At 52.9% G+C, this 24,092-nt stretch overlaps 1 protein-coding gene across 1 annotated transcript in view; it reads left to right on the top strand.

Annotated features, from left to right (window-relative positions):
* The window catches only part of spag5 (sperm associated antigen 5), a 45,398-nt gene that overhangs the window by 4,555 nt on the left and 16,751 nt on the right, over nucleotides 1-24,092 (top strand). The window contains exons 4-15 of the mRNA XM_078421957.1: nucleotides 4,185-5,983; nucleotides 8,871-9,063; nucleotides 11,346-11,465; nucleotides 12,157-12,249; nucleotides 12,879-13,013; nucleotides 14,244-14,337; nucleotides 14,961-15,108; nucleotides 15,220-15,282; nucleotides 17,120-17,294; nucleotides 21,166-21,278; nucleotides 22,386-22,560; nucleotides 23,788-23,893. Coding sequence (XP_078278083.1) covers nucleotides 4,185-5,983; nucleotides 8,871-9,063; nucleotides 11,346-11,465; nucleotides 12,157-12,249; nucleotides 12,879-13,013; nucleotides 14,244-14,337; nucleotides 14,961-15,108; nucleotides 15,220-15,282; nucleotides 17,120-17,294; nucleotides 21,166-21,278; nucleotides 22,386-22,560; nucleotides 23,788-23,893 — 3,214 coding nt within the window. The remainder of the gene's footprint in view (nucleotides 1-4,184; nucleotides 5,984-8,870; nucleotides 9,064-11,345; nucleotides 11,466-12,156; nucleotides 12,250-12,878; nucleotides 13,014-14,243; nucleotides 14,338-14,960; nucleotides 15,109-15,219; nucleotides 15,283-17,119; nucleotides 17,295-21,165; nucleotides 21,279-22,385; nucleotides 22,561-23,787; nucleotides 23,894-24,092) is intronic.

The raw sequence follows: 24,092 nt of genomic DNA, 5'->3' as shown, positions 1-24,092 counted from the left end.
GCTGAACGCAGTGCTGCATCTAGTTCCCGGTTGTCATGGATCCGTTGTCTGCACCGTGCCACGGACGGAGAGAATGTCCTTCTTTGCCCTCGGGACCGGGACCTTCTCTATTGCCTTTATTCCGTCTTTTCCGAGCCTCCTTCTGCCTTCCTGCAGCTGGAATCCCAGATACTGTACACTAGGCTGGCAGATCTGTAATTTTTCCCAGGGATACTTTATGCCCTCTCTCTGCCAAATGTTGCAGCAATTTAATTGAGTCTTTAATATCAGGACCTGTCGCAGAGGCTACCAAAAGGTCATCAACATACTGGATTAAAGTAGACCTCTGTGATAATTGACATAGAAACATAGAAAATAGGTGCAGGAGTAGGCCATTCGGCCCTTCGAGCCCGCACCGCCATTCAATATGATCATGGCTGATCATCCAGCTCAGTAGCCTGTACCTGCCTTCTCTCCATACCCCCTGATCCCTTTAGCAAAAAGGGCCACATCTAACTCCATCTTAAATATAGCCAAGGAACTGGCCTCAACTACCTTCTGTGGCAGAGAATTCCACAGACTCACCACTCTCTGTGTGAAGAAATGTTTTCTCATCTCGGTCCTAAAAGACTTCCCCCTTATCCTTAAGCTGTGACCCCTGGTTCTGGACTCCCCCAACATCGGGAACAATCTTCCCGCATCTAGCCTCTCCAACCCCTTAAGAATTTTATATGTTTCTATAAGATCCCCCCTCAGTCTTCTAAATTCCAGCGAGTACAAGCCCAGTCTATCCAGTCTTTCCTCATATGAAAGTCCCGCCATCCCAGGGACATTCCTCAAGATCATCTTTCACTGCTGCTGCATATACGGCCGGACTTTCAGTATACCCGGGATTACGCCTAGTCCAGGCGTATTGTTGATCCTTGTAGGCAAAGACAAACAGGAACGAGCTGTCTTTAAGCAGGAGTATGGAGAAAAAGGCCAAACTTAGGTCAATTACTGTAAAGGTGTCGGCTTCCGCCGGTATAGATGACAATAGTATTGGTGTTAGGTACTAAAGGAGCAATCGGGATCACTGTTCTGTTGATAGCTCTCAGGTCTTGGACTAAACGCCATCCATTACATCTTCCCACTTTTGGGATCAGCAAAATAGGAGTATTACACAGACTTTGCGTTTTCACTAATACTCGTTGTAATAAAGATATGATCACTGTAGCTATCTCTTCTTCAGCCTCCGGGGTCAGTTGATACTGTTTTAAACATGGCAAGGCAGCACCCTTTATTAAAGTCACTTTATGTTCAGGGGCTGAACGCACTTGCCCCACATGATTCTTATGCTTTGCCCATAGTTCAGAGGGTACTTGGCCCAGAGCCACTGGTAACCTTGACGGATCCTCAATAGTCGGCTATTGCTTTTCAAAAATAGTGTCCCACTCCTTTCTGACCCATGTGATCTTTCCGTCTGTGTCGTTAAATAAGTCAATCTGGATTTCTCCTTCTGCCATTGGTAACTCTACAACATGAATTGACTGTTTGTCCTTCAGCCTTTTTATCATTTCTCCTATTTTCTTCGCTGTTGCCGGGGGTCTAGCAGCTGTGGTCAGGTGTGACTCAGAAGTGCCTCCAATCTCAAATCGATCCCTTTGGTTTTGAGAGAGGTGGACCTTTATTCCTAATCCCGGGACCCCAAAAAACAAATAAGGGGTGACCGCTAATTGTTCGATTTTATTCAACCAGGGGGCGACTCTTTCCTGGTACCCGGGATTAGGGAGGTGTGTATATAATGCATTGCAATGTGTTCGCTTATGTTCTTGGCTGGTTTTGACAAGATACTGTAAATACTGGCCTTTTGAATCCTGCACTCTTTGCAGAGCCCAATGGATTTGATTAATTAATTGACTGTATGGATTGCTACTCAATTGTCAACAATGTAGGATGGACATCTTTTGCCCTTGTTCTTCCTCCTTAATTAAATTTAGCAATTGATGTGTCTGCATTTGAGGGAGTTCCATAAACATGCCGTCTGCAGTCCACTGCTCCCAGTTTGCACAGAGCCTATCTTCTCAGTAACGGGAGTGGGGCTGTTCTGGAGATTATAGAAGTATCAGTAAGTGGCTTGCCATTTACTTGAACACAGGCCTGAACTGAGGCCATTGGGTGTTAAAGCTGTTATAAGGTCATAAGCAATAGGAGTAGAATTAGGCCATTCGGCCAATCAAGTCTACGTCGCCATTCAATCATGGCTGAACTATCTCTCCCTCCTAACCCCATTCTCCTGCCTTCTCCCCATAACCTCTGACAACTGTACTAATCAAGAAATTGATTGCCCCTGGAAATTGTTAAGAGCTGTTGGCTCTCTCCAAGGCCACCCCCGTCAAGGATGGGTCGGGATGGCGGTGGAGAGAGCCAACAGCTCTTAACAATTTCCAGGGGCAATCAATTTCTTGATTAGTTCTGATGAAGGTTCTATCATGGGAGCACCGGCAACCCTGATAGTATTAATGACTGACTGGCGGGGATGTCCATGGAGGGGGCACAGAGGACATCGTGGCTCCGGTATCGACCAGAAGGTCTAAATGGCAGTCACCCATCTTGACTGCAGTCATGGGTTCTTTTTCCATTGATTTGGACAATCTGATCACTGCCGCCTGTACCACCTTACCTCCGCGGCATCCCTACGCTGATGGATCAGGATTTCCAGAAAGGAAAGGGTTACTGAATGAGAAGGGGGCAGGGGCTGGATTCCCTCCCCCCCTTTTTGCTGTGAGGAACGTCTGCAATCTCCAGCCCAATATCCTTCCTTACTTAACTTTGATTGGAATTGAACAAGGTAACGACAGTGTGCTTGGATGTGACAATTGGCATCTCTAGTTGACCAGGTGCAGGAGAGGTTTGTGGGAATCGGCAAAGTGAGATTAGACGTATTACCTCTTGTCTGGGAATGTGTGGGAGGGTGGATGTTAAATGTAAACATGAAATAGTAGAAGAGATGACAAATAGTTTTCCTTCGTGAGGTTACAGTAGACCACCCGGGCCCCTACCGCCAGTGGCATAGAAGGGTTACTGTAAATGTGGGGCTTGCGATGGGCTCGGAGAGGGGATGGTGGCGCAGGCCGTCTAAAAGGTGAGATAGAATAATGTCAAGATGCCCTTGTATTGTGTTTGACTTGTATTTACCATTTGTTGTTGAATAAGATTAACACAAACAAAAAGTATGTTATGACTAATGAAATAATTGGTACCCATGTAGTTGATAGAATATTTTCGCATCTAACAAAAAACAAAAGTTGTTTGCTGCACAGTGTAACTGTCAGCTAATTCTGCTGTGAAGTCAGAGGACTGGTGGGCAGTTTACTGCCGCCATCTCTCCTCACAACGGTTTTACTCCGTCCGCAAACCTCAAAGTCACCTTTCAATTTTTATAGCGTGCTATGGCACCTGCTTCAATTTATCTTGCATCCAGTGTGAGTAAATTATCTTCTCCACTATTTGCCTCACCCCACAGGCCTCTTGCCTAGGCCTGAGTCACCAGCCAGTTAAGCTAGGTTGCCTGGGGGCTCCCCCTTCTTTTTGGGAATCCCCCCCCCCCGTTCCTCTTTTGGTGGGGACTATTTAATCATTCCCTTTTATTTCCCCTTGTATTCGTTCGAATCCCATTACAATTGGGATCCTGCCGGCTACACCAAACTGTGGAAGAAATTTAGAGGGAAATGAATGGAAATTGAAAAGTGGAGACTTTGCAGATTTGCTTCTAGATTTTATTGCATGATATCATGGAGAGATGGCGGCAATAAACTGCCCACCAGATCTCTGATTTCACAGCAGAATTAGCCGACAGTTACACCGTGCCTCTGTCCACCGCCACCCCCGTCAATGATGGGAAGGGATGGCCGTGGAGAGAGCCAACAGCTCTTAACAATTTCCTGGGGCAATCAATTTCTTCATTAGTACAGGTGTCGGAGGTTATGGGGAGAAGGCAGGAGAATGGGGTTAGGAGAGAGAGATAGTTCAGCCATGATTGAATGGCGACTTAGACTTGATTGGCCGAATGGCCTAATTCTACTCCTATTGCTTATGACCTTATAACAGCTTCAACACCCAATGGCCTCTGGCTAGCAGGGGGACAGAGTGCTGGCCTTGCGCTCAGTTGCCGGGACGAGGCGGTGTTTCCCTCCTGACGTTCTCCGTCTGCTGTGTGTTTGCAGGATGCCCACCGGCCCGGCCCGGCCATAGTTTACGACGAGCTCTGCAAGCAGATCTTTGTGGGTGACGTGTCTCCACCGGCGATGCAGGCACCCCCCAGACCAGGAGTCCGCGGGAAGAGGAGCGTGCCGGTCACCCGTACAGCTGAGCCTGCAGGCGGTGGGGCAGTGAGAGAAGATGGCAAACCGATCCGGGGAGCAGACACCCCTCCTGTGAATGCGGGGGAGTTGGTCGTGGCTGAGGCACAGGAGGATACCGGGCTGCCGGTCAGCGGGGCTGCCAATGCAAGGGCGCCCACGCCCGTCGCCGCCGCAGCTGGACTGTCCGCAGGGTCTCCCCACGCCTCGCTGGTTGGTGTGTGCTCACCAGAGCCCACACCTTCTGGGCCCGGGTCCGTGGCCAAGAGGCAGGGTGGCAGCAGCCCAGGTGCTGGGGCAGGTCAGGGCACCCAGGTAGAGGGTCAGGGTCCCCTCACTGTGGATCCAGGGACATCTGAACTGGCAAGAGAGGGAGGGGAGGGACTCCACACGGCCGGGCAGAGGGAGCGCTCGCCCACAGGGGCAGAAGAAGCGAAGGTGGGGAAGAGGAAGAGACTTCCCACAACTGAGGAAGTGGAGGAGTGGGCACATCTCTCGGCCATTGGAGAGGAGGGGTCCGTGGCTGGAGACGTGGCAGGGGGGCCGGAGGCTGAAGGGGGGGCGAAGGCTGGTGAGGGGGACGTGTGGGTACCGTTGCCAATGCAGGGTGAGCGGCTGTCAATAGAAAGCGTGAGGGAGCAATCAGATGCAAGAGACAGTGGGGAGGGGGTCCTGTCTGGGAACAGTGAGGTGTGGGTCCTGGCGAGGGACATTGTGGAGGGGGTCCTCAGTTGGGGAGGGGAGCAGGAGGTCCTGGCTGCAGACAGTGGGGACGAGGTTCCTTCTGAGGAGAGGGGGCAGGGGGTCCCAGCTGAGGGGCAACCTGTCCAGGCTATGGATGTTGGGGCAGGGGTCCCAGCTGGGGTTGTGACAGATGGAGTCCAGACTGGGGAGCGGGTCCTAACTGGGGACAAAGTTCGAGCTGGGGGCGGAGATGCGGGGGTTACGACCGGTGAGGGTGTCCTGAGTGGGATGGAAGGGCTCTTGACTGGGGAGAAGGTCCCAACTGGGGACGGAGATGAGAAGGTCCCGACTGTTGAGAGGGTCCTGGCTGAGGATGGAGAGGGGTTTCCTGCTGGGGAGTGGGTCCTAGCTGAGGATGGAGAGGGGTTACCTGCTGGGGAGAGGGTCCTTGGTGAGGTCGGAGATGAGGTAGCCCTGACTGGAGAGGGGCACCGAGCTGGAGATGGGGAGGAGCAGTCCTGGGGGGAGGGTTTGGCAGAGGCTCCGGGAGGTGCAGTGGAAATGCCTGCACTGGCCGCAGGAGGAGATGCCACCCCTCTCAGTGCCACGGGTTGTGACCTGTGGCAGACCCGGATCATCAGCGGAGGGCAGAGGGCATTGCCCCCTGAGCCGGGGGTGCAGGTCGACGTGGGCACCAGCCCGCTGGCAGTGGGGCAGCCGTGCGCCCTGACCTGCCTCGTCCACCCGGGGGGCAGTCAAACCCCCGCGGACGCCTGGCGGCTGCTGGCTGCGGAGATGGGTGTGCGGCGCGTCACTTGCCGGGAGGTCGGCACGGCGATCACTCCCGTGGGATCGCACTGCGCCATGACCTGCACGACCCCCGTCTGCTTTGCCGAGAAGGAGGTCAACACCTCGGCGATGGAGGACGTACGATGCCCAGTGACCGACAGCGCGGTGCTCACGGACTCACTGCTATGGAAGTAAGTAGTGGGCCCCGGCTGAGCGGCTAACGTGGGGCTCGAGCGTGACCGCGGGGCCACATGGTCTGAGAGGGATTGGACACGTTAGAGGCAGGAAACATGTTCCCAATGTTGGGGGAGTCCAGAACAAGGGGCCACGGTTTAAGAATAAGGGGTAGGCCATTTAGAACTGAAATGAGGAAAAACTTTTTCAGTCAGAGAGTTGTGAATCTGTGGAATTCTCTGCCTCAGAAGGCGGTGGAGGCCAATTCTCTGAATGCATTTAAGAGAGAGCTGGATAGAGCTCTTAAGGATAGCGGAGTCAGGGGGTATGGGGAGAAGGCAGGAACGGGGTACTGATTGAGAATGATCAGCCATGATCACATTGAATGGCGGTGCTGGCTCGAAGGGCCGAATGGCCTCCTCCTGCACCTATTGTCTATTGTTTCCATTTGCTGAGTCCAGAAGTCTGATGGTTTCTCATAAGATTGAAACCTTGGGTGTTGTCTTTGTGGAGTTCACATGTTTGCCCTGTGACCGACCGGGTAGGTTTCCTCCGGATGCTCCTGTTTCCTCCCACATCCCAAAGAAATGTGGTTTGGTAGCTCCCGACCGGAAACGTCACCTATCCAAGTGCTCCTGAGATGCTGCCTGACCCGCTGAGTTACTCCAGTACTCTGTCTTCAGTTGGTACGGTTAATTGAGCTCCTTAAATTGTCCCTCGTGTGTGGGGAATGGATGAGAAAGTGGTATAACGTAGAACTAGTGTGATCAATAGTCAGCGTGGACTCCATGGGCTGAAGGGCCTATTTACATGTTATACCTCTAAACAAAACTAAAGAACTGCAGATGCTGCTTTAAATCAAAAATACACACAAAAAGCTGGAGTAACTCAGTGGGGCAAGCAGCATCTCTGGAGAGAAGGAATGGCTGACTTTTCGGGTCGAGACCTTTCTTGATGTTGCCTGACTCGCTGAGTTGGGCAAGTTCCTCTTGCACTTTGTTTCATGCTATATAGATTCCAGCCTCTGCATTCTCATGAGTCCATTTTCGCGTTTCACCCTTGTTCCTTTTAAAATTGCAAACCCTTTGGCCTGTGTGCTATTCCTGCCCCACAAAGATGCTAATTTGGAAGCCACTCAGTCAGACCAAGCCAGCTGCTGGCTGTTCAGGACTGCGTGCACCACTGCTGGGCAGCTTCCACAGGGGTGTAGGCAGCTTCACCGTTGTAGGTAGGGAGAGATCAGCTGGGGTGTTGTGCGAAGTGGAAACAACCCAATTCCTTCATTTCAAATGCCAGAACTGCTGAAGATTTGTGGCCGGGCCAATGAATTGGATTGTTTCCACTGCCCACTACACCCCGGCTGGTCTCTTCCCACCTGCAACTTAGTCCACCCAGCCTTTGTCGTGCCTGTTTTATGTCTCCTGGCGTCTCGCAGGGACCTAGGGCCCTTGTCCCGTGATTAGATAAGTGGTGCTCAACACCACAATGTTCTGGCCAGTGACCATGTACCGAGTGATGGTTTTGACCCCACCCTCCCTATACAGTGTCAGCTTCTGAGAGCTGTGTGGACAGGTGTTTTGTTCGGGTCAAACCAATTGATTCCAGGGGAGGAAATAAATAGATGGGATTTGCAATCCAGGGTTGGCCTGAAGGTGGGAGGTGTGTCGGTATTTGTCTGGGTTTGTCTCGCTCTGAGCACCCAGGTTTTGCGGATAACTAATAGGGATCTCCCTCCTCCCTAATGATCTGCCCGACACTTCACCATGCAGGTTGCTACACTATGTTTCCGTGACGTGAGATGGATATATAGTGCAAATTATGAATTAAGGAACACTATTTGTAATAAAGATAGACACAAAATGCTGGAGGAACTCAGCGGGTCAGGTAGCTTCTCTGGAGAAAAGGAATAGGTGATGTTTCGGGTCGAGATCTTTCTTCATTCTGAGGAAGGGTCTTGACTCAACGTCACCTATTCCTTTTCTGCCCCGCTGTGTTTCTCCAACATTTTGTCTATCTTCGATGTAAAACCAGTATCTGCAGTTCCTTCCTACACTATTTGTATCACACGGGCCAGAATGGAGAACCACTTAAGTTATTTTGGAAATTGGCAGGCAGAAAATAAGCTGTCTTGCAAAAACAAGTCAAGGTTTCCATGTAACCTTCTGCAGTAATCACACCATTGCCACTCAAGAACGCAGTCAGTTTCACTGTGGGAGGCCATTACAATTGACAAGCAGTCACTACCATTGACCACTTGTGCAATGATTATTAAACGGGTAGTATTTTTAATACTTTTAGCTTGCAGCAGCATAAATAATTGCAGCTATTAAAAAGACTTTTTATTTCCAAAATCCTGGCAAGAAACTAACTTTGTTATTGCAGGTCTGAAACTCTGCAACCACCACTCTCTTACCCCATTGATGCAACTGTTTGTCTAAAGCGGTTTTCTATAAAGGACAGTGGTAGAGTTGGAACAGTGGTAGAGTTGCTGCTTTACAGCATCGGGGAAACCTGGCTTTAATCCTGACTATGGGCGCTGTCTGTACAGAGTTTGTACGTTCTCCCCGTGACCTGCTCCGGGTTTTCTCCGAGAGCTCCAGTTTCCTCCCACACTCCAAAGACGTACAGGTTTGTAGGTTAATTGGCTTTGTAGGTTAAATGTGAATATTGTCCCGAGTGTGCAGGGATGTGTTGGTGTACGGGGATTGCTGGTCAGCATGGACTCGGTGGGCCAAAGGGCCTGTTTCCTCTCCATTTCCAAACTAAACACAAGGTTTCTTATGAATGCAAGTGTTGCGTAATAGCAGAGCTCCCTGTGTGCGGGTAGAGGGGGTTTTTGACTGGCGTTGCCGCTGCCTCTCCACTGAGCTGTGTGTGTGTGACCCGTCGATTTGCAACCCGCAGCTTTTGCCGCGAGGATTTGGAGTCAGCTCCCCGGGGCCAGTTGGAACGCCGCCTGGAGACCGCCCTGCTGGTGAACGAGGTTCTGTCCAGCCAGCTGAGCGACCTGCACAAGAGCAAGGGGCTGCACCTTGGGGTGGGGCCAGCCGATCAGAGGGAGGCCTTCACCCAGACCAGCAGTACCCAGGCGCTCGAGGTAAGCAGGGGCAATGGGTCCCTGCCCAGAGATGTCCCGCTTACAACAGCTGGGCTCACCTTCCATTGACTTGGGCACTGATTAATTACACGGGACCCCGCCACTCTCTGCCAGTGTTTCTCCGTGAGCTATTTCACACCCCTCATCCAATCTTCACCGCTTTCTACCCTCCCCTCCTCCCCCCTCCCCATGAGTCCCTCCAACTCCTCCTTAAACTCCACCCATTCAGCTTGTCTCACCCCTGCAAACACTACACTCTTCCTGCCCCCCTGGACGAGGCAGGCCTCCCAACATGAAGGCTGTGCTGACCACTCTTGTTCACTTGAGCCCTTCCTTCAGTCTCCCCCTTTCTGGAAGGAAGAGTCTACCCCATCCACTCTTTCCTGATGCTCCTTGAATTCCCAGTATCAGCAGAGTAAATCCTTTCTCCAGTGGCTGTATCAGTTTAATTGTCATATGTACCGATGACAGAATAATGAGATTCTTTCTGACCGCAGTATAACAGCCCTGTAAATGCAATACACACTGATAATATATAATAAACAAAAAAAGTCAAATCAATAATCACAATACAAGTGTGTAAAAAAAAAAAAAAAATCCTCCGTGTAACCATAGTTCATAGTTGAGGTTAGTGTTTCCAGTGTTCAAGAGTCTGATCGTTACTGGGAAGAAGCTGTTGTTGAACCTGGTGGTCATAGTTTTCAACCTCCTGTGTTCACCTTCCTGATGGTAGTAGCGAGATGACAGCATGGCTGGGGTGGTGTGGATCTTTCGTATTAGCTGCCTTTTTGAGGTGGTGCCTCCTGTCGATGTTTTTGACGATGGGAAGGTCGGTACCAATGATGGACCGGTCAGTGTCTGGCACTCTAATCTCCTTCTCTGTACCTCCTTAGGAACAAGCTGGAAAGGGGACAGAGAAACTTGACAAGGATGTTGCCAGGGGCTGGAGGGTCTGAGCTATAGGGAGAGGTTGAGAAGGCTGGGTCTCTATTCCTTGGAGCGCAGGAGGTTGACGGATGGTCTTATTGAGGTATATAAACTCACGAGAGGAATAGATCGGGTAGATGCAGAGTCTCTTGCCCAGAATCGAGGACCAGAGGACATAGGTTTAAGGTGAAGAGGAAAAGATTTAATAGGAATCTGTGGGGTGACTATTTCACACAAACGGTGGGGAGTGTATGGAACAAGCTGCCAGAGGAGGTAGTTGAGACAGTGACTATCCCAACATTTAAGAAACAATTAGACAGGCAGATGGATAGGCCACGTTTGGAGGGATATGGACCAAACGTGGGCAGGTGGGACTAGTGTAGCTGGGAAATGTTGGCCGGTGGTCAAGTTGGGCCGAACATCTGTTTCCACACTGCATCACTCTATAACTCTGTACTGGGGACCAGAACAGGTCGGAGTGCTCACACTGTGGTCGAACCACAGGAGGGGGGGATGCTCCCTACTTCAGTCCAACAGTTTATTTCATCCGATTAGAAACTTTAACTGGAGCTCCTCCAAGTGGTTGCTCTTTCTCTGCATCTTGATTCTGAAAATGAGGAGAGTTGTGGATGTAATCCGGTCCATCACACAGACCACACTCTCCACCCACACTTCCACCTACACTCTACAATGCTGCGGGAAAGCAGCCAACATAACCAAGGACCTTTCCTCCCCAAGTCACTCTTTCCCTCCGCGGCCATTGGGCGGAAAATACAGAAGCTTTAAAGCACATACCACCAGATGCTGGATCAGTTCTATTCCATCTGTTATCAGTCTTCAGAACAGTCCTTCCATAAGCGAGGGTACAGCCCGATTTTCCACCCTACCTCATTGTGAACATTGGAGTTTTTCTCTGGAACTGTCACGCTACAATGCTGAGAACGTTTATTCAGCACTGTATCTTTCTTTTGCTCGACCTGTGGTACTTGTGTTTGGCTTGTTTGTGTTCATGTCTGGTATCTGATTTGATTGATAGCATGCAAACAAAAGCTTGTCTCTGTACCTTGGTACCCGTGGCAATAATAAACCGAAGCTGTGAGGTGCAGCTCCTGATTCTCACTGCTGGAGTCTTACCTGAGAGGGCTGCTTACCTGTTTCTGTTTGACCCCCCCACCCACACTTCCCTGCTGAAAGCTCTTCCCAGTGCTGGTGGGGCTCCGGGTCACTGGGATCTTAATAACTCTTCACTGCTGTATTCCCCCCCCCCCCCCCACGGTCTGCCCGGCAGACAGACCGCCCCTGCCCTCACGGTGGGGGTTGTGAGGTGTTGACCCGGTTGTGATTCTGTTTGCCAGGTGGAGCAGCACTACCGCCAGCTGTACCTGGCGCAGGCTGGCAGAGTGCGGGAGCAGGAGCTCAGCGTGGAGCTGTACCGCCAGCTACAGGGGGCCCTCGCTGCCTCCAGGGAGCAGCAGGTGAGCACCTGGGGCTGGCGGGGGTGGGTCTCATCTGCTCTCATCCAGGGAAGCGTTGTCTGGTGTGGACTGCATGGGGTTGGTGCGTGGGTATGAGGGCCGGGGTCCAGACGATACCCCCCTCTACCATGACAGTGGCCGTCTGGGTCTCGGCTACGCCACTCGGGGTAGGGCTTTGGATCTTGGTTATGCCTCCCAGGAGGTGGGCTTCTGGGTTGGGCCAGGTCCCTGCCCAAAGGGGTCGGAGTCTGAGGTGGAGGGCGGTCTGGATACAGTCGGACCCCCACCCCAGGATGTGGGGGCCACGTGCTGGAGTGGGGACTGGAGTCCAGGGTGTGGGGGCCAGGTCCAGCTGCAGGCCTACTAGGGTAGAGGGGTCTGTGTGTTGTCGGTGGTTGGTGGAGGGCCGTGGGAGTCTGTGTCTGGGTCGGTCCCCTGCAGGGATGTGGGTGTAAGGTGGGGACCTGGGTGTGGGTGGCAGTTGCTGGGGTCTGGGTGGTGCCCTCCCCTTGCCCCTGGGGTGTGGATCTGTCTGGGCAATGCCCCCCCACGGGAGCCAGGGTCTGGGGGATAGTGCCCCCACCCTCCCCCCTGGGGTGGGGGTCTGGGCTAAGGCAATGCCCGCATCCATTGCCGGGTGCACATGGTGTTGTTTGCGGTCTCTGAGCATTTCCCCTTGGTTTCCCCCTAGAGCTCACTGCTGGAGGAGGTGGAGGTCGGGCTGTGTGCTGCTGATGGAGCCTATGAGCAGGTGCAGAGGGAGCGGGCCAGGATGTCACAGCAGGTGAGTGTGTGAGCCCACCCCACCCCACCCCACACACCGGGACTGGCCATGCTGCGGGGAGGGGGCTGCTGCCGTCCCTCTCCTCTGCCTCCCGCGGGATGTCTACTGGAGGAGGGGGTGTCAGCACTGACTGCCCAGTGACTCCATCTCGGCCTCTTCACCAAGGCTTTGCTCTGGGGGTGGGGCTGTACCTCCCACTGCAGCTGTTCCAGTGGTCCTGCCTCGCGCCAGCTGTGTTGCAGGAGGAGGCTGCCCATGGCTGCTGTACATGGGGGGGGTGTCACTGGCTGGAACAGTGCAGCACAGCTGTTCCTTGCCAGCGTGAGGCCGTGTCCAGATGTTACTGGGGTCCTGCTCCTTGCAATTCACTGTCTGTGGAGTTGCAACTGGACTGGACTCCAGTTCCACCTTGTGACTTGGGGAGTTTGTTAAACCATCTCTCCCCCCATGTATGTGCTGAGGTGGCAGTGCCTGACTCCATGCCCCTCTCCCTGGTGGCAGGGCAGTGCCCGGGACTTTTTCAGGCTGTGGGCAGGAGCCTGTGGTCAGGCTAGGGAAGAGTCACTCTGTCCCCACGGGTACTCGCTGCCACCCAGGTTTATTCTAAGGCTGGTGTTTTGTGGGCACAGCTGGAGGACGCCAGGCAGCTGGCCCGGGAGAGTACCAGGACACTGCAGGCCATGGGCCGGGCAACGGCAAAAGCCCTGGAGGAGGCAGCAGCACTGAAGGAGCAAGTCGCCCAGGCCGAGTGGAAGCAGGCAAACGTGAGTGATTCTCCTCGCCGGTCCGTCACGGTTCCTGGTCCCCCCCCCACAGACGCTAACCTCCGTCCCTCTGACGGGGGCCGTGTGAGGGCTCGCGGTTCTGACCGGGAGGGAGGGGGGGCGCTAATGGAAATGGAAACTGGTGCACTCTGCATCCATTCATAGTCATCGCCATAGTCACAGAGGGAAGACAGTGATCAACAAACATTGCCACTTACATGTTCTGCAACCCGTGCACGAATGCAAGGTCCTGCAAGCACTGAGCGTGGAGGTGGTGATTAGCTGCATCAGGATTCCTGGTCGTGTGCTCAGCCACAGTGACGCATCGCTGGGTTAACACTCTGCTTGCCAGGCGTAAGGTGTGCCAGTTACTTGTGCTGACCTTGGCTTTGGCAGTGGGCTGCCAGCCGACAGCCCAGAGTTGTGCGAGTTGCAGAACGGCTGCACCAGCTACAACGGAGCTTGGTATTGGTTTATCATCGTGACAGGTCTCGACACCTAGCGTGTAGCATCAGTCTGTGTGCTGTCCAGACAAATCCTACTGTACACGAGTGCAATCAAGCCGTACTCGAGAACAATGGGTAATGCAAAGAGCAAAACACTAGAGTGCACAATGTAGCTTTGTAGCATTACAGTTTCAGAGAAATCATTCAATATCGGCAATGAAGTAGGTTGGAATATCAGGACTACCAGCTCCTGTAGTCATGGGAGCTCATGGGAGGATCACTCAACAGTTCGACAACAGACGGGAACAAGCTGTTCCTGACTCTGGTGGTGCGTGCTTTAACGCTTTTGCATCGTGTAAACCTACATCCGAGTGAGAAATGTGGGAAAATAACTGCAGATGCTGGTACAACGCGAAGGTATCATAAAATGCTGGAGTAACTCAGCAGGTCAGGCAGCATCTAGGGGAGAGGGAATGGGTGACGTTTCGCGTCGAGACCCTTCTTCAGACGTCACCCGTTCCCTCTCTCCTAGATGCTGCCTGACCTGCTGAGTTACTCCAGCATTTTGTGATACTTCCAAGTGAGAAAGGCCCCTGATCTTGTTGGCTTCCCTCCCGAGGAGGCGATGATGCCCGAGGATCCTTGTTAATTTAGAATGGGTCCTTGAAATGCAGCCGTGCATCCCCTTCACTGCACCGCTGCAGGCTGGGGCACGTGCTGCGGCCTGCATTCTTGGATGCTGTGCTGGCCTTGCCTCAGACTAAACAAGTGTCCTTTGGCCCAGATGCAGCAGGAGTTGGAGGATTGTACCGACGGACTGTGCGAAGCGTTGGCTCTGGGGAAACAGCTGAGCAGCGAGAACCAGCAGCTCAAATGTGGTAGGTGCTGAGGTGCAGGCAATGTGCAGGTCCCCTGTAACCCGTAATCAGGACCCCGTTCATGCCCTCTCCCCATACCCACTGACTCCACTATCATTAAGAGCTCTATCTGACTCTCTTGAAAGCATCCAGAGAATTGGCCTCCACTGCCTTCCGAGGCAGAGAATTCCACAGATTCACAACTCTCTGACTGAAAAAGTTTTTCCTCATCTCCGTTCTAAATGGCCTACCCCTTATTCTTAAACTGTGGCCCCTGGTTCTGGACTCCCCCAACATTGGGAACATGTTTCCTGCCTCTAGCGTGTCCAATCCCTTAATAATCTTGTGTTTCAATAAGATCCCCGCTCATCCTTCTAAATTCCAGTGTCTACAAGCCCAGTCGCTCCAGTCTTTCAACATATGACAGTGCCGCCATTCCGGGAATTAACCTGGTGAACCAACGCTGCACGCCCTCAATAGCAATGATTTCACAATGGAGAAGTATAATGAAGACGTGAGGAGCTCGCACTCTCTGCGACCTGATCAGATCTGTGCACGCTGTGGTCTCGGTCCTCTGGTGGTTAGTTGGTGCTCTGTCGTATGCATTGTCGGCCGTGACAGTGACCCTGTCATACCTTTGCCAGACCTGGAAACCGTGACCCGGCAGCTGGCTGGAGCAGAGGCGGAGCGGGACAAGCTGCGGAATGACAACGGTCGGTACTTTGTGGAGCTGGCGACAGCGGAGGCCTCGCTGAAACTCTCGGAGGCGGCTCTGGCCGAGAGGACGGAGCGGTGAGTGTGTGAGGCCGCTGGCGTGGGTGAGGTGAGGGGGGTGGGGGGGGGGGGGTCTGGCTCGTGGCAGCACTGTGACGGTGTGTGCTTCTCTTCCCGGCCCCTCCCCAGGTTGCAGGCCTGCGAGCAGCAGAACAAGGAGGAGGTGGACTCACTGCTGGAGAACGTGCACAGGTAGGGCCAACCCAAGTACCCGGTCGCTCTGGGGCAGGTTCTCGTGGTGCTGCACTGGTGGGACCCTTCTCTTGTGCTGGAGGGTGGGGCACAGCTGGCATGACCCTCCCCTGTTGCTGGAGGGCAGGGCTGGGGAAGGGGGTAATTCTGGAGCTCCACACAATAGATTATGGAAAGAGGTTTTGCTTGCTCGTGCAAATTGGCAAAGGATGAGACTGACGGGTAGATACATGATTGTAAATGTTGTGTGTTTCCCCTTCATGGGACAATAGTACCAGTCCTCGGCAAACGGAGGCTGGTTCTTTTGGGATGGGCTCCATCTGAGCTGTGTTGGGTGCCCCAGTTGGCACGGTTGTAGACGGGGTTAGAAATGAGAGTGGGGAGGAGTTCCCAGACGAGGATGTTCAATAAATCACGAGGAAATGAGAGTGTCCTGGCACAGAACGTTGACAACGTGTGACTGCGTGGCAGGTAAATGGAAGCAAAATTATGCAGCAGGCAGCAGATCCAGAGATAGTGAAAGGTAAAAAAGAAATCAAAGCTGAACAATCTTTATTTCGATGCACGTCACTTGCAGTGAGACGGGCGAGTTAACAACACAGACAGCAAGGTCCGAGTTTGATCCAATGCCTGTTACAGATACGTGGTTGCTGGGTGACTGGGCCTGAGTGCTCAAAATTCCAGCTTGTACAATGTAATGCATGTACGGGCCAAATGGGCAAGGATGTGGGGGAGGGATGCCGTGGGAGATGTTCATCCACATATTAATTGGACAAATCACACTGCAAGGGCATCATTTTGAAGAGTTTGCAACAGGGGGCCGCTTTTGACTGCGGTGAGTTTTGGTGCCTCCCTAGGAACAGGCTATTTTAGACATGTCGTGGGTAATAAAGAAGGATTAATTAGAGACCTTGTCGTTAAAGATCCTCCAAGGAGGTAGTAACCAGAATATGATAGCATTTGCGATGCAGTTTCAGAATGAACACCACAGGACCCAAAGCACGATCTTGAACTTGCATAAGGGCAGGTATAATGACATGAAGGTGGAGGTGTGTACTGGGAAAATAAGCTAAGAACCCACGTCCGTAAATGAACAGTTGATCCATAGCAATCATTATGTAGAGGTTGAAGTTTAAGATAGGGAGGATTTGTTCCAATTGTACAGAGCTTCGGTGAGGTGTCGCTGTAAAGTTGCACACAATTTTGATCCCCTTGCCTACAAAAGGTATATAGTGGGCAGTGCAAAGCCATCCTAGGACTAATTCCTGGGATGAGAGAGAGGTCGGACAGTTTGAGTCCATATTCCTTGGAGATTATAAGAAGGAGGCATGATCTTGTTAAAACATGCAAGATCCAGTGGGAGGGCTCGACAGGGTGGACGTTGAGATGTTTACATTGGTGGGAGAGTCATGATCAAGGGGACTTAGATATGAAATGAAGGGGCGGTCATTTAAAACTGAGGTGCGTGGAAATTTCTTCTCCCGGAGAGAGCAACAAATTACCGGACTGCCCCCCAGTTTAGAAATGGAGCAAAAGAAACACACAGCGGATGTAACTCAGCGGGTGAGGCAGTGTTTCTGAAGAATAAGGATGGGGATGTTTTGGGTCGGCCCCTTCATCAAACTCAGTTCATACCTGTAGATATGTAGGCAGATAATTATGTGAACGAGAGGGGAATTGGCTCTGGGGAGCTGTCCCAGTGGAGTGGGTGATCACAGAGGCGAGGGGCAGTGTGGAGGCAATAGCTTCTACTGTTTTCTTGTGGGTTTTGGTCATGCTGGTCTGATTTCTCCTCTTTTTTTTTTGTTGCGCGCGGTGCTTTATCGCCTGCGTTCAGTCTGAAGGAGGCTGGGAACAAGCTGCAGAAGGAGAAGGAAGGGTTGGAGGGGGCCGCTTCCGAAGCCCAGGGCCGAGTCCTCAGCCTGACGCGAGCTCTGCAGGCGAAGGATGTGGAGCTGCAGGAGCTCTCCGACATCCGGGCCCAGGCTGCCCTCAACTCCGACTACTTCGAGGTAACTGGGCTGTGCACCAGGGTTGAGACGTGTGGGAGGACGGGCACCGCGCTGGGTTCAGGACATAGACAATAGGTGCAGGAGGAGGCCATTCGGCCCTTCGAGCCAGCACCACCATTCAATGTGATCATGGCTGATCATTCTCAATCAGTACCCCGTTCCTGCCTTCTCCCCATACCCCCTGACTCCGCTATTCTTAAGAGCTCTATCTAGCTCTCTCTTGGATGCATTCAGAGACTTGGCCTCCACTGCCTTCTGAGGCAGAGAATTCCACAGATTCACAACTCTCTGACTGAAAAAGTTTTTCATCTCCATTCTAAATGGCCTACCCCTTATTCTTAAACTGTGGCCCCTGGTTCTGGACTCCCCCAACATTGGGAACATGTTTTCTGCCTCTAACGTGTCCAACCCCTTAATAATCTTGTATGATTCGATAAGATCCCCTATCATCCTTCTAAATTCCAGTGTATACAAGCCTAGCCGCTCTAGTCTTTCAACGTACGACAGTCCCGCCATTCCAGGAATTAACCTAGTAAACCTTCGCTCCACGCCCTCAATAGCAAGAATATCCTTCCTCAAATTTGGAGACCAAAACTGCACACAGTACTCCAGGTGCGGTCTCACTATGGCCCTGTAGAACTGCAGAAGGACCTCTTTGCTCCTATACTCAACTCCTCGTGTTATGAAGGCCAACATTCCATTGGCTTTCTTCACTGCCTGCTGTACCTGCATGCTTCCTTTCAGTGGCTGATGCACTAGGACACCAAGATCTCGTTGTACGTCCCCTTTTCCTAACTTGTGGGAGGATGGGCACCATGCTGGGTTCAGGACATGTGGAGGGGGGGGGGTTGTTTTGGGGTTGGGATGTGCAGAAGGAAGGGCAGGAGGTTGGTGTCTCCTCCATTGGAGGTCCCTGGGTAGAGCTCTTCCTAAGGGAAGGAGAGAGCTGTTTCAGTAGTGCAACTTTTAAGCATGGAAGGGAGCCGCTGGCTCTTTGAGCCCATGCCAGCCTCTTGTCGTGCTAGTTCAGGTGTTGCCGGAGCCCCGTGATTCCTTCCCTTCAAGCCTGGTCCATCTCCGTTCTGAAACCCACGATGGAATCGGCCGCCACTGTCCTTTCAGGCAGTGAACTGCCAGTGGCCACAACTGGCTGAACTCTGTTTCTTTGACTCTTGAGTGAACATGGAGCAGTACATCACAGGAACAGGCCCTTTGACCCACATAAACTGTGCTAAACATGAAGCCGAGTTAAACTAGTCTCCTCTGCCTGTATAAGATCCATATTCCTGCATACGCTGCGTGGACATGTCCCTATCTAAAAGCTCTCCTGCCACTACTGTAAATGCTTGTGCCACTATTCCCAGCAGTATGTTCCAGGCACCCACCACTCCTATTAAATAACTAGATAGAATTTGCCCCGCAGATCTCCTGGAAGCTTTGCGTCTCTCACCTTAAACCTCTACCCTCGTCGATCACCGCGGCCTCCTCAGAAAAACTCAAATCAAGTTAGTAACGCATGCCTGCCCCATGACTGTCCCTAATTAGCCCATTCCCTTCCAAATTCAAGTAAATCCTATCCTGAAGAAGCCTCTCCAATAATTTCCCTATCGCTGATGTGAGGCTCACTGTCTTATAATTTCCTAGATTATCTCCAGTTCCCTTCTCAAACAAAGGAGCAGCATTGCTTTCCGGTTCTCCGAGCTCACGTCCGTGGTGTTGGGGAGGAACTTTGGTCGGGCAAGTGTCCAGCCTGAGCATTTGACTGAAGCTCTGCTCCTCGAACGGCATAGACCACACCACCCAGCAATGCCCCTTCCATCAGTCTCCTGACCGTCTCTCTGTCTCTGCTTCGCGGATTAGGCCCTGCCCTCCTTCCCCTGCGGTTTTGTTCTGAAATTACATCTTTCACTTGATTAAAATCTCAATGATTGCGAATCCCCGACAGGGGCTGCTGGAACATTGAATCAGCAGTAACTGGTTCTGCTTTGCCCACCCCTCCCCTCCCACGAGGTGTGACTCCAGCTGTTTTTAGCCTACCCTATTTATGGATTGCACTCCCGAGCCTTGTCCTGGATTCCAGTCTTTCTCCAGAAACTGGGTTGTGCTCCAGTTACGAGCTTTCAGAAGGACTCGCTTCCCCCGAGCGCAAGGGTCACTGGTCTGACCCGGTTGCGGTCTCTGGCACGGTGCTGGGAGTGGGGAGCTCTCCCTCGAAGCTGCTGATGGTGAGCAGCGCCCAGCTCCATCCCCTGCCCGGCTCCATCCCCTGCCCGGCTCCATCCCCTGCCCGGCTCCATCCCCTGCCCGGCTCCATCCCCTGCCCGGCTCCATCCCCTGCCCGGCTCCATCCCCTGCCCGGCTCCATCCCCTGCCCGGCTCCATCCCCTGCCCGGCTCCATCCCCTGCCCGGCTCCATCCCCTGCCCGGCTCCATCCCCCCGCCTGCTTTGTCTGTGCTTGGAGTTGCCCCTTGGCGTCCCCAGCTGGCACCTGGGGCACTCGTTTACCCTGTCCCTGATAATACTAATCAGTCCTTCCAGCCTTGAGCTCTCTAGTGCTTGGCAGCGGGGAAGTGGGCGAGTAGGTTGAAGGGGACACCAGACCTCCCAGTGTATCGGGCAGTGTGGCCACTGCTGCAACGTTGGAGCTGCTCGCCCAGCAAGATCCCACCAGCAGTACGATGGCTGGAGAACGGGATCCAGGGACGTTGATGGCAGGATGAGCATTAGCCTCGGGCAACATAGATTCTCCTCCTCGTGAGAATATTCACCCCCGAGGACCGTGTGTGTGGGGTTCTCAGTCTAGCGGCCTCCCTATCTCAATCACAGTTTAGAGCATGGAACAGGCCTTGCAGCCCACAATGTCCGTGTCAAACATGGTGCCCATTTTAAGTAATTTCACCTATCTGCCTGTGTTCTATATCCCTCCATTTCCTGCATATCCATATGCCTATTCAAAAGCCTCTTAAACACCACTATATCTGCGATAGGCAGCACATTCCAGGCACTTGCCACCCCTTTTTTTAAAAAAAACACTTGCCCCATGCATTTCCTTTAAACTTTGTACTTCTCACCTTAAAGCTGTGCCCTCTTTTTCAATTCCAAAGCTGCTGACTGTCTATCCTATCTCTGCCCCTTACAATTTTGTATGCCCCTATCAACCCGCGATGCACGAGAACAAGCAGTCCAAGCTCTCTTTATAGTTGATACCCTCTAATCGGTCAGCATCCTGGCCAATCTGTTGGCGCCACCTCCTTCCTATAATGGGGTGACAGGAAATGCACACAATACCCCAGATGCGGCCCAACTAAAGTCCTGTAAAGTTGCAGCCTCACTTCCTGACACTTGTACTCGGTGTCCCAACCGATGAATGCAAGAATACCATACGTCCTCTTTCTCACTTCCTTCGACATGTGTTGCCACTTTCGGGGAGCAATGGAGTCGAGCCCCAAAAACCCCTCTTACATCAATGCTGTTTAAGATGGAGGGATTTTTGAGGGCCCCAAAAACCGCTCTGTACATCAATTGCTATTAACGGTATATTTCCCCCCCTTGTGCTCCTGGCTCTTGGCTCTGGCACTGAACCTGAGGGGGAATATTTTTGCCTCGGCAGGCTGTTGTCTGCTGAGCTGACGGGATCTGTGTCGCCACCTCCCGCTGGGTGGGTTGAGTGGATGTGGGCAGCGGAAGCTACCCGTGACCCCTCGATGGCAGAGGGCAGGGCTCCTGGTGCTGCAGAGCCCTGACGCTATGGTGATGGGGGGGGGGGGGGTTTCCGGAGGTGAAGTCCCCGGTCCGTGACAGCAAAGGCTGAGGAGGGGGTAGGGAGTTGTTGGCGGGTGGATTGTGAACGTCTGTGCTTGTTCTCCTCAGTTCATGGAGCAGGAGGTAAAAGTATCCCGGGAGCAGCTGTCGGAGACGGAGGCACAGCTCAGCGAGCATATCCGCAGCCTGCACGATCGTAACCTGCAGTGCGAGGAGCTGCGGTGAGTGGGGGGTGGGCCGAGCGGGACGGGGTGCCTTGGTGCGGTGCTGAGGCCCAGCGCTCAACACTGGGGTGAACCCTTGCCCCAACAGTGCAATCCAGTGTCTTTCGGATTAGAAGACCCGTTCAGCAGACTTATTCCCCCAGGGTTGAAGATGCTGCCGGGGTGGGGGTTGGGTTTGTGGAGGGTCTTGGCTTGTGCACGGCCGACCTATGATGGGGCACAAAGCAGTGGGGTGGAGGTGGAGGGGGAACACTGTCGGTGTTTCCAACGCATCGGGTCATTGGGTATGGAAACTGGCAGCAGGAGTCTTGCTGTGCAGGTTATTGGCTGCAGGAGGGCTGAGGCTGATGGGTGGAGGGGCAGCACAGTGGAGCAGCCGGCAGAGCTGCTGCCTCAACGCCAGAGACCCTGGTTCGACCCAGACCTCTGGCGCTGTCTGTGTGAACTGTGTACCTTCTCTCTGGGTGCACTCATTTCTGCCACATCCCAAAAGACCGCGCAGGTTTGTAGGTTAATCCAAAGATAATAGAGCAGAGCAAGATAGACCACTCGACCCTAAAAACCGTAGTATGTCATGGCGCCATTTTAGGATGCAGAAACTTGCAGAAACATGTAAAAAGAAAAATAATAAAAATCTGTGAACTGATAGATGAGATATATTCTGCATTTTAATGGTACCATCTCACATACTGTTCCCCCACAACACCGATTACACTGCGAGAGGCAGAGCGAACGGCGGGTTTTGCCTACTAAAATGGTGGACGTTGCGCTCCTTTGCGTGCTACACTTCAGTATAGGCGATTTCAACGGAGTGGACCATCTTGCTCCTCTAGTATCTTTGGGTTAATCGGTCTCTAAATTGCCTTTGGTGTTTGGGGAGTAGATGAGAACGTGAAACTGCTGAGAACGTGTGATTGATGTTTGGGCCGATGGGTCTGTTTCCATCACGTACCTTTCAATCAATCGTCGGGGGGGGGTGGGGGGCTTGGTGGACAGTGGGCGGAGGTGCTAATATAGTGGGGGGAGGTTTCAGCGGCCCACCTGCACCTCCCTGTTGTGCCGTCCTTGGAGTGGTGCCAGTGACGATGTTTTCCCCCCACCCAGGACCCAGGGTGACCGCCTGCGGTCGGAGCTGGACGTGGTGAAGAAGGACGCACGAGAGATGCTGATGGAGATGGGAGAGCAGATGAACCAGGCCATCGTCAAGATCATGGAGATGGAAGGCCATGTGCAGAACATCACCAGGTCGGCTGAGACCACTCTAAAGATGTGGCAGCAGGTGGGTATCGATCTCTGCCCCCGGGCTCCCGCCAGCCCAGCTACAACTTGGCACTCGGGCCCCTTCAGCCCACAGTGTCTGTGCCAAACATGATACCAAGATCAACTAATCGCTTTTAGATTTTTAGATTTAGAGATACAGCGCGGAAACAGGCCCTTCGGCTCACCGAGTCCGCGCCGCCCAGCGATCCCCGCACATTCACACTATCCTACACACACTAGGGACAATTTTTACATTTACCCAGTCAATTAACCTACAAACCTGTACGTCTTTGGAGTGTGGGAGGAAACCGAAGATCTCGGAGCAAACCCACGCGGGTCACGGGGAGAACGTACAAACTCCGTACAGACGGCGACCGTAGTCAGGATCGAACCTGAGTCTCCGGCGCTGCATTCGCTGTAAGGCAGCATCTCTGCCGCTGCGCCACCGTGCCGCACTACTACCGTCATTGTGGTAAATCCCATCAGATTCATTCATTTCCTCCGGAAGAGAAAATGTGCCAGTCTGGTCTCTTTGTGACTCGAGTGCGGTTGACATTGAACTGGTCCAGCAAGACAACTATCAAGGGCAGATGAGGATGGGCAGTAAATGCTGGCCTTGCCAGTGATGTCCAGGTCCTGCAAAATGGGGGATTGGAGACTTGTGAAGAGACTCCATATGCTGCTCCCTGCCCAGTGACCTGTGACAGAACAGGGAGGCAGGGTGGTGTTTTGGCTTATTCCGACTTCAATCGCCACTCCGACCCCCTCCTTTGTATCCACCGAACACTCGCCAGGCTTTGTCTTACCTCAGCCTCTCCCTTCTCGCTCTCCCACACTCCCCCACCGACCTCCACCCCATTTGTATCAATCTGAAGAAAGGTCCCGACCTAAATCATTCCCTCCACAGATGCTGCCTGACGCGCTGAGTTCCAGCACTTGGTGTTTTTGCTCAAGATTTCAGCATCTGCCACCTCCTGTGTCCCCATTTCACCAGGATGTTGCCTGGGATTGACCCACGTTCTCGCTCCCTGGACTGTGTGCACGGCTTCCTCCATCTACCAGGGGGTCCGGTGGGTCCGGTGGCTCCGGTTTACAATCTGAGCTCTGGACAGGCAACCCCCAGTCTGAAAGTGGACAACGACTTATCAAGGAGACCTGTCGTGTGAAGTCTGCTACCAATTAATTTGGAGATCCGATGTCTTTATCTGAAATTTGACCAAGAGCTATGCTTTTGTTTTCCCTCCAGGATCTTCCCAAGACCTTTGCTGAAGTCAAGGCAGATCCACCGGTCACGGCCGAGCAGCCAGGCCACGAGGCTGCTGAGAGAGGGGAGACGACTCAGGCCAGCGACGGTAAACACAGTGGGGAGTGAGTGGGGGGGGGGGGGGGAGGAGAGAGAGAGAGAGAGGGGGGGGGGGGTGGAATCGTGACGGTGGAGGGCGGGCAGTGGGCGAGGATGGTCACACCATCATTGCAATCTATGTCAGATCCTGAAGCCATTGGCACTGTGGTGTCTGTGATGGGGCAGGAGAACGGGATGCGGGGTTAGGC

The sequence above is a fragment of the Rhinoraja longicauda genome, chromosome 26, assembly GCF_053455715.1.
Source record: "Rhinoraja longicauda isolate Sanriku21f chromosome 26, sRhiLon1.1, whole genome shotgun sequence".
In the NCBI taxonomy this organism is placed as follows: domain Eukaryota; kingdom Metazoa; phylum Chordata; class Chondrichthyes; order Rajiformes; family Arhynchobatidae; genus Rhinoraja; species Rhinoraja longicauda.
This window is presented reverse-complemented; position numbering and strand designations above follow the sequence as displayed.